Source organism: Coregonus clupeaformis, unplaced genomic scaffold (genome assembly GCF_020615455.1).
Source record: "Coregonus clupeaformis isolate EN_2021a unplaced genomic scaffold, ASM2061545v1 scaf1197, whole genome shotgun sequence".
Taxonomy (NCBI): domain Eukaryota; kingdom Metazoa; phylum Chordata; class Actinopteri; order Salmoniformes; family Salmonidae; genus Coregonus; species Coregonus clupeaformis.
The window spans coordinates 35001-51050 of record NW_025534651.1 but is presented as its reverse complement, the minus strand read 5'-3'; the positions used below and the strand labels follow the sequence as shown (position 1 = coordinate 51050).

Below are 16050 nucleotides of genomic sequence, written 5' to 3'. Positions count from 1 at the left end.
CTACTCCCAGTCTCCTACAGACAGACAGACAGACAGACAGACAGCGAGGAGGTTAGGGTTAGGAGGTGTTACCAACTAGACCTGTTACATACTGCTCAGCTAGAGGTTCTACTCTACTCCCAGTCTCCTACAGACAGACAGACAGACAGACAGACAGCGAGGAGGTTAGGGTTAGGAGGTGTTACCAACTAGACCTGTTACATACTGCTCAGCTAGAGGTTCTACTCTACTCCCAGTCTCCTACAGACAGACAGACAGACAGACAGACAGACAGGAGGAGGTTAGGGTTAGGAGGTGTTACCAACTAGACCTGTTACATACTGCTCAGCTAGAGGTTCTACTCTACTCCCAGTCTCCTACAGACAGACAGACAGACAGACAGACAGGAGGAGGTTAGGGTTAGGAGGTGTTACCAACTAGACCTGTTACATACTGCTCAGCTAGAGGTTCTACTCTACTCCCAGTCTCCTACAGACAGACAGACAGACAGACAGACAGACAGGAGGAGGTTAGGGTTAGGAGGTGTTACCAACTAGACCTGTTACATACTGCTCAGCTAGAGGTTCTACTCTACTCCCAGTCTCCTACAGACAGACAGACAGACAGACAGGAGGAGGTTAGGGTTAGGAGGTGTTACCAACTAGACCTGTTACATACTGCTCAGCTAGAGGTTCTACTCTACTCCCAGTCTCCTACAGACAGACAGACAGACAGACAGACAGACAGGAGGAGGTTAGGGTTAGGAGGTGTTACCAACTAGACCTGTTACATACTGCTCAGCTAGAGGTTCTACTCTACTCCCAGTCTCCTACAGACAGACAGACAGACAGACAGACAGGAGGAGGTTAGGGTTAGGAGGTGTTACCAACTAGACCTGTTACATACTGCTCAGCTAGAGGTTCTACTCTACTCCCAGTCTCCTACAGACAGACAGACAGACAGACAGACAGACAGGAGGAGGTTAGGGTTAGGAGGTGTTACCAACTAGACCTGTTACATACTGCTCAGCTAGAGGTTCTACTCTACTCCCAGTCTCCTACAGACAGACAGACAGACAGACAGACAGGAGGAGGTTAGGGTTAGGAGGTGTTACCAACTAGACCTGTTACATACTGCTCAGCTAGAGGTTCTACTCTACTCCCAGTCTCCTACAGACAGACAGACAGACAGGAGGAGGTTAGGGTTAGGAGGTGTTACCAACTAGACCTGTTACATACTGCTCAGCTAGAGGTTCTACTCTACTCCCAGTCTCCTACAGACAGACAGACAGACAGACAGGGAGGAGGTTAGGGTTGGGAGGTGTTACCAACTAGACCTGTTACATACTGCTCAGCTAGGAGGTTCTACTCTACTCCCAGTCTCCTACAGACAGACAGACAGACAGGAGGAGGTTAGGGTTAGGAGGTGTTACCAACTAGACCTGTTACATACTGCTCCAGCTAGAGGTTCTACTCTACTCCCAGTCTCCTACAGACAGACAGACAGACAGCGACAGACAGGAGGAGGTTAGGGTTAGGAGGTGTTACCAACTAGACCTGTTACATACTGCTCAGCTAGAGGTTCTACTCTACTCCCAGTCTCCTACAGACAGACAGACAGACAGACAGACAGGAGGAGGTTAGGGTTAGGAGGTGTTACCAACTAGACCTGTTACATACTGCTCAGCTAGAGGTTCTACTCTACTCCCAGTCTCCGACAGACAGACAGACAGACAGACAGACAGGAGGAGGTTAGGGTTAGGAGGTGTTACCAACTAGACCTGTTACATACTGCTCAGCTAGAGGTTCTACTCTACTCCCAGTCTCCTACAGACAGACAGACAGACAACAGACAGACAGACAGCGAGGAGGTTAGGGTTAGGAGGTGTTACCAACTAGACCTGTTACATACTGCTCAGCTAGAGGTTCTACTCTACTCCCAGTCTCCTACAGACAGACAGACAGACAGGAGGAGGAGGTTAGGGTTAGGAGGTGTTACCAACTAGACCTGTTACATACTGCTCAGCTAGAGGTTCTACTCTACTCCCAGTCTCCTACAGACAGACAGACAGACAGACAGACAGGAGGAGGTTAGGGTTAGGAGGTGTTACCAACTAGACCTGTTACATACTGCTCAGCTAGAGGTTCTACTCTACTCCCAGTCTCCTACAGACAGACAGACAGACAGACAGACAGACAGGAGGAGGTTAGGGTTAGGAGGTGTTACCAACTAGACCTGTTACATACTGCTCAGCTAGAGGTTCTACTCTACTCCCAGTCTCCTACAGACAGACAGACAGACAGACAGACAGGAGGAGGTTAGGGTTAGGAGGTGTTACCAACTAGACCTGTTACATACTGCTCAGCTAGAGGTTCTACTCTACTCCCAGTCTCCGACAGACAGACAGACAGACAGACAGACAGGAGGAGGTTAGGGTTAGGAGGTGTTACCAACTAGACCTGTTACATACTGCTCAGCTAGAGGTTCTACTCTACTCCCAGTCTCCTACAGACAGACAGACAGACAGACAGACAGACAGGAGGAGGTTAGGGTTAGGAGGTGTTACCAACTAGACCTGTTACATACTGCTCAGCTAGAGGTTCTACTCTACTCCCAGTCTCCTACAGACAGACAGACAGACAGACAGACAGACAGGAGGAGGTTAGGGTTAGGAGGTGTTACCAACTAGACCTGTTACATACTGCTCAGCTAGAGGTTCTACTCTACTCCCAGTCTCCTACAGACAGACAGACAGACAGACAGACAGGAGGAGGTTAGGGTTAGGAGGTGTTACCAACTAGACCTGTTACATACTGCTCAGCTAGAGGTTCTACTCTACTCCCAGTCTCCTACAGACAGACAGACAGACAGACAGACAGACAGGAGGAGGTTAGGGTTAGGAGGTGTTACCAACTAGACCTGTTACATACTGCTCAGCTAGAGGTTCTACTCTACTCCCAGTCTCCTACAGACAGACAGACAGACAGACAGACAGGAGGAGGTTAGGGTTAGGAGGTGTTACCAACTAGACCTGTTACATACTGCTCAGCTAGAGGTTCTACTCTACTCCCAGTCTCCGACAGACAGACAGACAGACAGACAGACAGACAGGAGGAGGTTAGGGTTAGGAGGTGTTACCAACTAGACCTGTTACATACTGCTCAGCTAGAGGTTCTACTCTACTCCCAGTCTCCTACAGACAGACAGACAGACAGACAGACAGACAGGAGGAGGTTAGGGTTAGGAGGTGTTACCAACTAGACCTGTTACATACTGCTCAGCTAGAGGTTCTACTCTACTCCCAGTCTCCTACAGACAGACAGACAGACAGACAGACAGGAGGAGGTTAGGGTTAGGAGGTGTTACCAACTAGACCTGTTACATACTGCTCAGCTAGAGGTTCTACTCTACTCCCAGTCTCCTACAGACAGAGACAGACAGACAGACAGGAGGAGGTTAGGGTTAGGAGGTGTTACCAACTAGACCTGTTACATACTGCTCAGCTAGAGGTTCTACTCTACTCCCAGTCTCCTACAGACAGACAGACAGACAGACAGACAGACAGGAGGAGGTTAGGGTTAGGAGGTGTTACCAACTAGACCTGTTACATACTGCTCAGCTAGAGGTTCTACTCTACTCCCAGTCTCCTACAGACAGACAGACAGACAGACAGACAGGAGGAGGTTAGGGTTAGGAGGTGTTACCAACTAGACCTGTTACATACTGCTCAGCTAGAGGTTCTACTCTACTCCCAGTCTCCTACAGACAGAGACAGACAGACAGACAGGAGGAGGTTAGGGTTAGGAGGTGTTACCAACTAGACCTGTTACATACTGCTCAGCTAGAGGTTCTACTCTACTCCCAGTCTCCGACAGACAGACAGACAGGAGGAGGTTAGGGTTAGGAGGTGTTACCAACTAGACCTGTTACATACTGCTCAGCTAGAGGTTCTACTCTACTCCCAGTCTCCTACAGACAGACAGACAGACAGACAGACAGACAGGAGGAGGTTAGGGTTAGGGAGGTGTTACCAACTAGACCTGTTACATACTGCTCAGCTAGAGGTTCTACTCTACTCCCAGTCTCCTACAGACAGACAGACAGACAGACAGACAGACAGGAGGAGGTTAGGGTTAGGAGGTGTTACCAACTAGACCTGTTACATACTGCTCAGCTAGAGGTTCTACTCTACTCCCAGTCTCCTACAGACAGACAGACAGACAGGAGGAGGTTAGGGTTAGGAGGTGTTACCAACTAGACCTGTTACATACTGCTCAGCTAGAGGTTCTACTCTACTCCCAGTCTCCTACAGACAGACAGACAGACAGACAGGATGAGGTTAGGGTTAGGAGGTGTTACCAACTAGACCTGTTACATACTGCTCAGCTAGAGGCTCTACTCTACTCCCAGTCTCCTACAGACAGACAGACAGGAGGAGGTTAGGGTTAGGAGGTGTTACCAACTAGACCTGTTACATACTGCTCAGCTAGAGGTTCTACTCTACTCCCAGTCTCCTACAGACAGACAGACAGACAGACAGACAGACAGACAGGAGGAGGTTAGGGTTAGGAGGTGTTACCAACTAGACCTGTTACATACTGCTCAGCTAGAGGTTCTACTCTACTCCCAGTCTCCTACAGACAGACAGACAGACAGACAGACAGGAGGAGGTTAGGGTTAGGAGGTGTTACCAACTAGACCTGTTACATACTGCTCAGCTAGAGGTTCTACTCTACTCCCAGTCTCCGACAGATCAGACAGACAGACAGACAGACAGGAGGAGGTTAGGGTTAGGAGGTGTTACCAACTAGACCTGTTACATACTGCTCAGCTAGAGGTTCTACTCTACTCCCAGTCTCCTACAGACAGACAGACAGACAGACAGACAGACAGACAGACAGACAGACAGACAGACAGACAGACAGGAGGAGGTTAGGGTTAGGAGGTGTTACCAACTAGACCTGTTACATACTGCTCAGCTAGAGGTTCTACTCTACTCCCAGTCTCCTACAGACAGACAGACAGACAGACAGGAGGAGGTTAGGGTTAGGAGGTGTTACCAACTAGACCTGTTACATACTGCTCAGCTAGAGGTTCTACTCTACTCCCAGTCTCCTACAGACAGACAGACAGACAGACAGGAGGAGGTTAGGGTTAGGAGGTGTTACCAACTAGACCTGTTACATACTGCTCAGCTAGAGGTTCTACTCTACTCCCAGTCTCCGACAGACAGACAGACAGACAGACAGACAGACAGGAGGAGGTTAGGGTTAGGAGGTGTTACCAACTAGACCTGTTACATACTGCTCAGCTAGAGGTTCTACTCTACTCCCAGTCTCCTACAGACAGACAGACAGACAGACAGACAGGAGGAGGTTAGGGGTTAGGAGGTGTTACCAACTAGACCTGTTACATACTGCTCAGCTAGAGGTTCTACTCTACTCCCAGTCTCCTACAGACAGACAGACAGACAGACAGACAGGAGGAGGTTAGGGTTAGGAGGTGTTACCAACTAGACCTGTTACATACTGCTCAGCTAGAGGTTCTACTCTACTCCCAGTCTCCGACAGACAGACAGACAGACAGACAGACAGGAGGAGGTTAGGGTTAGGAGGTGTTACCAACTAGACCTGTTACATACTGCTCAGCTAGAGGTTCTACTCTACTCCCAGTCTCCTACAGACAGACAGACAGACAGACAGACAGACAGACAGGAGGAGGTTAGGGTTAGGAGGTGTTACCAACTAGACCTGTTACATACTGCTCAGCTAGAGGTTCTACTCTACTCCCAGTCTCCTACAGACAGACAGACAGACAGACAGACAGGAGGAGGTTAGGGTTAGGAGGTGTTACCAACTAGACCTGTTACATACTGCTCAGCTAGAGGTTCTACTCTACTCCCAGTCTCCTACAGACAGACAGACAGACAGACAGACAGACAGACAGGAGGAGGTTAGGGTTAGGAGGTGTTACCAACTAGACCTGTTACATACTGCTCAGCTAGAGGTTCTACTCTACTCCCAGTCTCCTACAGACAGACAGACAGACAGACAGACAGACAGACAGACAGACAGACAGACAGACAGACAGACAGACAGGAGGAGGTTAGGGTTAGGAGGTGTTACCAACTAGACCTGTTACATACTGCTCAGCTAGAGGTTCTACTCTACTCCCAGTCTCCTACAGACAGACAGACAGACAGACAGACAGAGAGGAGGTTAGGGTTAGGAGGTGTTACCAACTAGACCTGTTACATACTGCTCAGCTAGAGGTTCTACTCTACTCCCAGTCTCCTACAGACAGACAGACAGACAGACAGGAGGAGGTTAGGGTTAGGAGGTGTTACCAACTAGACCTGTTACATACTGCTCAGCTAGAGGTTCTACTCTACTCCCAGTCTCCTACAGACAGACAGACAGACAGACAGACAGACAGGAGGAGGTTAGGGTTAGGAGGTGTTACCAACTAGACCTGTTACATACTGCTCAGCTAGAGGTTCTACTCTACTCCCAGTCTCCTACAGACAGACAGACAGACAGACAGACAGACAGACAGGAGGAGGTTAGGGTTAGGAGGTGTTACCAACTAGACCTGTTACATACTGCTCAGCTAGAGGTTCTACTCTACTCCCAGTCTCCTACAGACAGACAGACAGACAGACAGGAGGAGGTTAGGGTTAGGAGATGTTATATAATGCTCAACTAGAGGTGGTACAGTCTCCTACCAGAGGACAAGGTAACATGCTATTCAACTAGAGGGTTTAGATCCGGCCCTGCTCTAACCCAATCAAGGTCCTGGTGAAAAGCAGACCAGTAGCTGAATCAGGTGTATTAAAGGAGGCTGGAGAAGAAGCTTTCAGAGCGACTAGTTCAGAGAACCCTGGGGGCGCGTTCAGCAGGACACAACGTTTTGGAACGTTCAGATAAAAAATATGTTACGTAGAACAAGCATGCCTCTCCGACACGTAGAAGAAGGAATCATGTCATGCTCTAGTCATGGCATTTCTATCTGCAACAACATTCAACAACGTTTCGCTACTGAACGTGGCCCTGGTGTAAACTGGAACGCTTTTGACTCACTCTGCGATCCTATTGGCCAGCTCCATGCACGAGGGGGAGGAGTTAGCGGAGAACAGGACCAATCGGTCCTTTAGTTTGTCTACATCGGTCTTAGCCCCGCCCTCTTCCTCTGGGGGCGTGGCCAAACCCTCCCTGGGCTGCCACACTTCCGTAAGACCCTCCTGGAAAACACACGACATTACCAGCTAGTTAGCGGTGCCCGCTCTACGTCACTCGCTCTGAGACCTTGAAGTAGTTGTTTCCCTTGATATGCGTAACGGTGCTTCGAGGGTGACTGTTGTCGATGTGTGCAGAGGGTCCCCTGGTTCAAGCCCAGTTAGGGGCGAGGAGAGGGACGGAAGCAACACTGTTACACACACACACAAATCAAATCACATTTTATTTGTCACATGCGCCGATTGCCTTGAGTCGGTTTCAATACCCCCAATAGGTCACATTAGCAGAAAATCATCAACCCGCTATAAAAACATTCACACAGAAACCCTAACCACTTCACTTCTGTGTCCAGTAGCTAACTACAGTAGGCACCTTTTCTCCAAGTATTTTGGATTCAGAACAGCAGAGTAACGACAACACGAAAGACAAAGATAAACCAGCTACTTAATAGTACTAGCTAGTTTAACTAACTAACTCCCCTCGTCTACAGCAGGGTTTTGGTTTTTACCCTTGCACTACACAGCAGATTGAAATCAATCAAAGCTTGATGATGAGGTGGTTATTTTGAATCTGCTGTGTAGTGAGTTTGGGGAAACCCTGGTCTTCCGGTCCCTACCTGCTGGTTACCATGGTGATATCGGGTGATGGGATCACCTGGCTGCTGGAGCACTTCCTGATAGCTAACGTTAGCTAGCTACAAAAACTTTCGGGTAAAAGTTATTACACGCCAAACCACTTATGTTTTACAATGTTCAAGTCTAAACTAGCGGGAATACAACTAACTAGCTAGCTATACAGTTATATCACACTTTTAATCGACGGGCTTAAGTTAGCCGCCAGTTGTAATAGTCAGTCTCGTGATGAACTGAACTCGTTCCAATGTTACCAGTCGGTATCCCACGTGCAACCGTCTTTATCAGCGCGTGCAACACATCCCGTATTTCACCGTTTAGATGTGTCCAGGTTGCGATGCTTTGGGGGGGGGGGGTTGACCGGACAATATAAACAACGCCGTTATCGAATAAATATCTCACCAGTTTGCTTTCGGTGTCCCAAGTAAAAGTCGCATTCATTTTGCTTTTCCAAACCACAGTCAACACACTGGAGACATGACTTCTGCTAACAGCTGTTTAGCAGGCAGACAGACACGAGTAACAGCGCCACCCAGCGGTGGAGTTTAGCCTCACACGTTTTGTCCTCTCGACCCTGAGTCCTTCTGTTTTCACAGAAGCGTCTGTTTTTTGAGAGAGATCTTGTGGGAGAAATGACCACCAATAGTTTTTACTCTGGTGTTATCTGCAGTAGTGTTGACTTAATAACTCTGTTGCTCAAAACTAACTTGTCCGACGGAGACGGAAGCACCCGGAACATAAATATCTGGAGCACAGCTTTTCTCAACCCAGAGGCGCAACATTGCGAGACTTCCGGGAACGCTTGTGAAACAGACCAAACTGACCAGGCCGGGGTTTGGGGTTTGAGAGAAGTCAAAGAGAGAAGTGAACAATTCGTCCTTAGTTGTTAATTTTCCTGAAATCTAAAGGCACAACCTGGATTGGAGACAATGTCTTAAGTAGTTGAACATGTTATTACTCCAACCTCGTGAAAGTGACAAACTGACACGTTTTCATTTTCGGCAAAAAAAAAAGACTTTATATCGAACGAGTGCCTTTGATTTGACTGGCTGCACATGCGCAGTTCGGCGCGACCGTTAAAGACCCGAGTTTAGCGAGCCAACGTCGCCATGACATCGCCTACAAGCGGGGATTTCTATTGGAGAAGCAGTTTCAGTCTATCTTCATACTTGTACTGTCTTTGTCTGGACCATCCAATCACGACCGAGAATTCTTTTTTTAACCCGGAAATAGTTACCCAATAAGAGTTTTACCGCGAAATTTAGCGGACAGACGCGACGGTAGAAGAAGAAACACGGAACCGACTGAAACAGTTAGCGTTACATAGATATTATTACCGTATATTACGCACCGTTAGAACACACCGGCTGTCAGTTACGTTACCGTTAAACTCGGCTGACTCCTCGCTACTATGGACGAGTATGACGAGATGTTCGGGATAGAAGACGAGTTTGATCAACAGTTCGCCGATGAGCTGGAGGTGCTGGCTGAGATGGACTGTGAGTAGCCTAGCTAGATGGATGGACTGTGAGTAGCCTAGCTAGATGGATGGACTGTGAGTAGCCTAGCTAGATGGATGGACTGTGAGTAGCCTAGCTAGATGGATGGACTGTGAGTAGCCTAGCTAGATGGATGGACTGTGAGTAGCCTAGCTAGATGGATGGACTGTGAGTAGCCTAGCTAGATGGATGGACTGTGAGTAGCCTAGCTAGATGGATGGACTGTGAGTAGCCTAGCTAGATGGATGGACTGTGAGTAGCCTAGCTAGATGGATGGACTGTGAGTAGCCTAGCTAGATGGATGGACTGTGAGTAGCCTAGCTAGATGGATGGACTGTGAGTAGCCTAGCTAGATGGATGGACTGTGAGTAGCCTAGCTAGATGGATGGACTGTGAGTAGCCTAGCTAGATGGATGGACTGTGAGTAGCCTAGCTAGATGGATGGACTGTGAGTAGCCTAGCTAGATGGATGGACTGTGAGTAGCCTAGCTAGATGGATGGACTGTGAGTAGCCTAGCTAGATGGATGGACTGTGAGTAGCCTAGCTAGATGGATGGACTGTGGGTAGCCTAGCTAGATGGATGGACTGTGAGTAGCCTAGCTAGATGGATGGACTGTGAGTAGCCTAGCTAGATGGATGGACTGTGAGTAGCCTAGCTAGATGGATGGACTGTGAGTAGCCTAGCTAGATGGATGGACTGTGAGTAGCCTAGCTAGATGGATGGACTGTGAGTAGCCTAGCTAGATGGATGGACTGTGAGTAGCCTAGCTAGATGGATGGACTGTGAGTAGCCTAGCTAGATGGATGGACTGTGAGTAGCCTAGCTAGATGGGATGGACTGTGAGTAGCCTAGCTAGATGGATGGACTGTGAGTAGCCTAGCTAGATGGATGGACTGTGAGTAGCCTAGCTAGATGGATGGACTGTGAGTAGCCTAGCTAGATGGATGGACTGTGAGTAGCCTAGCTAGATGGATGGACTGTGAGTAGCCTAGCTAGATGGATGGACTGTGAGTAGCCTAGCTAGATGGATGGACTGTGAGTAGCCTAGCTAGATGGATGGACTGTGAGTAGCCTAGCTAGATGGATGGACTGTGAGTAGCCTAGCTAGATGGATGGAGAAAAGTTAGTCTGGTCAAGACAAAATATATCCACATGAAAGTGTTATTAACCCGACTTTGTTTGTCAGTTCGCTGATGAGCTTGAGGTCCTGGCTGAGATGGACTGTGAGTAGCCTAGCTAGATGGATGGACTGTGAGTAGCCTAGCTAGATGGATGGACTGTGAGTAGCCTAGCTAGATGGATGGACTGTGAGTAGCCTAGCTAGATGGATGGACTGTGAGTAGCCTAGCTAGATGGATGGACTGTGAGTAGCCTAGCTAGATGGATGGACTGTGAGTAGCCTAGCTAGATGGATGGACTGTGAGTAGCCTAGCTAGATGGATGGACTGTGAGTAGCCTAGCTAGATGGATGGACTGTGAGTAGCCTAGCTAGATGGATGGACTGTGAGTAGCCTAGCTAGATGGATGGACTGTGAGTAGCCTAGCTAGATGGATGGACTGTGAGTAGCCTAGCTAGATGGATGGACTGTGAGTAGCCTAGCTAGATGGATGGACTGTGAGTAGCCTAGCTAGATGGATGGACTGTGAGTAGCCTAGCTAGATGGATGGACTGTGAGTAGCCTAGCTAGATGGATGGATGGATGGATGGAGAAAAGTTAGTCTGGTCAAGACAAAATATATCCACATGAAAGTGTTATTAACCCGACTTTGTTTGTTTGCCACCTGGGCGTCAGGTGATATAACTCAGAACGGCAGTAGGCTATACCAGCGTTTTGAAAAGTCGGTTTATAGGGGGTCGTCAATAGTATAAATGTTATTTGTCACATGCGCCGAGTAGCACCGGTGTAGACGGTGAAAAGCTTACTTGCGAGCCCTTCTCCAACAATGCAGAGTTTTTAGCTTATTATTTTGGCATTAATACGTGTCACATATCAGTTTGTAAAAAAATAAACAAAAATATTATTGAGTTAATAAAGGCTTTTTTTTTGGTTTCTTGAGTAAGGCAGGTGTTTCAGCCTAGCTCAGTGCTTTCTGTGGTGGAGGGGCAGCCAGCGGATAATACGGAGGGTAGGGGTTGGTAATGTTCTCTAGTTGCGCCGTGATTGGCTCATTGTTCTGTCATTCATAGGGACACTACGTCACCGCCACATCTGAAATTCAAGCCCCTTGGGTGCTGCCATAGAGTTACATTAGAAGAGCCCAGCCAAAAAGGCTCAAGGTCATTGGCCACAGATAAAATGATGTCAAATCACGTTATATCTACAGTAGCTTTGATTGGACTGATCATGTCAACATCATACTTTCAAAATCTTTGCTAGCAGTCATCATCATGAATCAAGTCGACAATCTACTGGCAAATCCTTTTAAATCCTTGTCATATGAAGATAAATAATGAAGAGAAATTATAGATAAAACGTATTGGTGCTCGTCGGTCATTGGACATAAAAATTACACAACAAGTTGGAAATCGCAAATTCAACAATGAGTGGTTTGGAAGGAATCAGTGGCTAACTGGAAGCATTGCAAAGCTGATAGCCAGGTGTAGCAGTGGTAAGGTGTTGGGATTGCTGTTGAGACCGCTTTATGGAGGCCCTAACAGTTTGTGGGCTCCGTTTGTCACCGTTATAGTGCAATTAATGTATTGTTTAGTGTTGTGTTGTGTAGTGGCTTTGCTGGCATGCATCATTTTGTATTTTTTTGGCCCATCAACATTAAATGCTAAAATCGGCAACGACAATACCACAGTCACAAAGTCATAAACCCCCGCCCATTTCTACAATTGATCTTCTTAAAGATGCACCGCAGATAGAACAATGAGACTGGTATTTCACCGGATGTATAAATGTGAAGCTGTTTGGAAGCTGGTGTGTAAAACTGAAAGTAAACTAACCTGAAGCATAGAAATAGAGCACATAGAACAGATCTACCACGTCTTAGACTTGCTTTCAATGATAACGACAGATCTAGAACTCATATTTCTATGTGAATTTGGTCAGGGTCACCCAAAACGTTACATATTGGTCAGATGACGCGGATGCTACGCTACAGGATTGTTTTGCTAGCACAGACTGGAATATGTTCCGGGATTCATCCAATGGCATTGAGGAGTATATCACCTCAGTCACCGGCTTCATCAATAAGTGCATCGACGACGTCGTCCCCACAGTGACCGTACGTACATATCCCAACCAGAAGCCATGGATTACAGGCAACATCCGCACCGAGCTAAAGGCTAGAGCTGCCGCTTTCAAGGAGCGGGACTCTAACCCGGACGTTTATAAGAAATCCCGCTATGCCCTCCGACGAACCATCAAACAGGCAAAGAGTCAATACAGGACTAAGATTGAATCCTACTATTGAAACCCTAGACCCACTCCAATTCGCATACCGCACCAACAGATCCACAGATGATGCAATCTCAATCGCACTCCACACTGCCCTTTCCCACCTGGACAAAAGGAACACCTATGTGAGAATGCTATTCATTGACTACAGCTCAGCATTCAACACCATAGTGCCCTCTAAGCTCATCACTAAGCTAAGGATCCTGGGACTAAACACCTCCCTCTGCAACTGGATCCTGGACTTCCTGACGGGCCGCCCCCAGGTGGTAAGGATAGGTAACAACACATCTGCCACGCTGATCCTCAACACGGGGCCCCTCAGGGGTGCGTCCTCAGTCCCCTCCTGTACTCCCTGTTCACCCATGACTGCGTGGCCAAGCACGACTCCAACAACATCAAGTTTGCTGACGACACAACAGTGGTAGGCCTGATCACCGACAACGATGAGACAGCCTATAGGGAGGAGGTCGGAGACCTGGCAGTGTGGTGCCAGGACAACAGCCTCTCCCTCAATGTTAGCCAGACAAAGGAGTTGATCGTGGGCTGTATGAAAAGGAGGGCCGAACAGGCCCCCATTCACATCTACGGGGCTGTAGTGGAGCGGGTCGAGAGTTTCAAGTTCCTTGGTGTCCACATCACCAACAAACTATCATGGTCCAAACACACCAAGACAGTCGTGAAGAGGGCATGACAACACCTTTTCCCCCTCAGGAGACTGAAAAGATTTGGCATGGGTCCTCAGATCCTCAAAGTTCTACAGCTGCACCGTCGAGAGCATTCTGACCGGTTGCATCACCGCCTAGTATGGCAACTGCTCGACATCCGACCGTAAGGCGCTACAGAGGGTAGTGCGTACGGCCCAGTACATCACTGGGGCCAAGCTTCCTGCCATCCAGGACCTCTATACCAGGCGGTGTCAGAGGAAGGCCCTCAAAATGATCAAAGACTCCAGTCACCCAAGTCATAGACTGTTCTCTCTGCTACCGCACGGCAAGCGGTATCGGAGCGCCAAGTCTAGGTCCAAGAGGCTCCTGAACAGCTTCTACCGCCAAGCCATAAGACTGCTGAACAGCTAATCAAATGGCCACCCGGACAATATACATTGATTTCCCCACCCCCCTGTCACTTTACCCCTACCTACATGTACAAATTACCTCGACTAACCTGTACCCCTGCACATTTACTCGGTACCGGTACCCCCTTTTATATACCCTCGTTATCTTTTTTATTTAAATTTGTCATTTTTAAAAATATTTTTTACTTGTGTTTATTTTTTTTATTTTTTTAAGTTATTGTTATTAATATGTTTTTATTAATTTCTATATTTTATTTTTAATTTTTTGTCTATTTTTTTAAAAGTTTATTTATATTTTTTTATTACCCTCGTTATTGTTATTTTATTGTTACTTTTTATGAAGTCTATTTCTTAACTGCATTGTTGGCTAAGGGCTTTTCACTGTAAGGTCTACACCTGTTTTACTCGGTGCATGTGACCAATATAATGTGATCTGATTGCTTTCTGGGCAGTAGGGGTTATTTCTGGACAGGCCATGGTTATTATGTCAGTCAAGTCTGGCACTGTTTTTTACTTTTCCATAGCTGTCAAATACTTTCTCTGTCCTCAACTGCATTTCCTTGATTGGTTGCATCCGCTCTCCTCGTGTCCTTCTCAACCCATTGGATGAGAAGGTCAGAGGTCCCTCCCTTCTCACCTTCTTATCCAATGGGTTTTGAGAAGGAGGAGAGAGGACGTGAGGAATTAAGGAAATGCAGTTGAGGATTTTCCCCTTGTTTCCTCCATTCAGCCCCTCCCTCTCAAAGCTCATTGGAGGAGAGGAGGGAAGGTTCCTCCCCTCAGGCTACAATGCACTTTCAAGGAGAGGTAAGGAGTGGAGGAAAAAAGGACAGAGGAAGCCAGAATGAGATGTTTAGTTTTCACCCACACAGCTTGTAGAGTTTACTGGTTATAATGATGTCATTATTGGAATGATTTAGTTGGCAGAACCCATTGTATTATATTATTCTATCAACTATTAAAACATGTAGAAATGGTGTTGTTGATCTTTTTCATTCCTCAGGAAGGTTTAGGATATAAATGATAGAGAAGTTGACTAAAGCACAAACAGACCTGGCTACTAGCCAGGACAAAGAAACATGTATCATCTGACATAACAGACCTGGCTACTAGCCAGGACAAAGAAACATGTGGTGTCCATGTATCATCTGACATAACAGACCTGGCTACTAGCCAGGACAAAGAAACATGCAGTGTCCATGTTTCATCTGACATAACAGACCTGGCTACTAGCCAGGACAAAGAAACATGCGGTGTCCATGTATCATCTGACATAACAGACCTGGCTACTAGCCAGGACAAAGAAACATGCGGTGTCCATGTATCATCTGACATAACAGACCTGGCTACTAGCCAGGACAAAGAAACATGCGGTGTCCATGTTTCATGTGGCATTTAGACTGACATGTAGATGTTTTGTTGTTGCTAGGTAGAGTTATGGTCTCATCGTGTTGTTGCTAGGTGGAGTTATGGTCTCATCGTGTTGTTGCTAGGTGGAGTTATGGTCTCATTGTGTTGTTGCTAGGTGGAGTTATGGTCTCATCGTGTTGTTGCTAGGTGGAGTTATGGTCTCATTGTGTTGTTGCTAGGTGGAGTTATGGTCTCATTGTGTTGTTGCTAGGTGGAGTTATGGTCTCATTGTGTTGTTGCTAGGTGGAGTTATGGTCTCATTGTGTTGTTGCTAGGTGGAGTTATGGTCTCATCGTGTTGTTGCTAGGTGGAGTTATGGTCTCATCGTGTTGTTGCTAGGTGGAGTTATGGTCTCACCGTGTTGTTGCTAGGTGGAGTTATGGTCTCATCGTGTTGTTGCTAGGTGGAGTTATGGTCTCATCGTGTTGCTGCTAGGTGGAGTTATGGTCTCACCGTGTTGTTGCTAGGTGGAGTTATGGTCTCATTGTGATGTTGCTAGGTGGAGTTATGGTCTCATTCCCACAGGGGGTATGAAAAAAATAATAATAATGTAAGTCGCTCTGGATAAGAGCGTCTGCTAAATGACGTAAATGTAAATGTCACACATTGGCCCCTTTTTATTTATAGAAAGCCAATACATAGATATATAGAGGGAAATGAATATCCTACTAGTCAGTGACAACTGTATGGAGTTTGTGACGACACTATGTCCTGGGATTTCCTGTCTTCTATGGAGAAGGACCCCTTACCTTCTAATGACTCAGTATTATAGACACTATGTCCTGGGATTTCCTGTCTTCTATGTAGAAGGACC

The 16050-nt window shown here is 47.2% G+C and overlaps 2 protein-coding genes across 5 annotated transcripts in view; one reads left to right on the top strand and one right to left on the bottom strand.

The window, feature by feature from the left end:
• Positions 1-8586, bottom strand: part of LOC121537321 (phosphoribosyl pyrophosphate synthase-associated protein 2) — an 86860-nt gene extending 78274 nt beyond the window's left edge. The window contains exons 1-2 of one of the 4 annotated variants that reach the window (XM_045217724.1): positions 8249-8586; positions 7059-7219 (exon numbers count right to left, since the gene is read on the bottom strand). In XM_045217724.1, coding sequence (XP_045073659.1) covers positions 7059-7219; positions 8249-8287 — 200 coding nt within the window. In that variant the 5' untranslated portion in view covers positions 8288-8586. Of the gene's footprint in view, positions 1-7058; positions 7220-7830; positions 8079-8248 lie in introns of those variants that run through there. The other 3 variants (XM_045217725.1, XM_045217727.1, XM_045217726.1) reach the window with 3 other exon arrangements.
• Positions 8587-9127: 541 nt separating this feature from the next.
• Positions 9128-16050, top strand: part of LOC121538661 (chromosome transmission fidelity protein 18 homolog) — a gene marked incomplete at its 3' end in the record, with an annotated part of 38915 nt that continues 31992 nt past the window's right edge. Inside the window, exon 1 of the mRNA XM_045217728.1 lies at positions 9128-9345. Coding sequence (XP_045073663.1) covers positions 9258-9345 — 88 coding nt within the window. The remainder of the gene's footprint in view (positions 9346-16050) is intronic.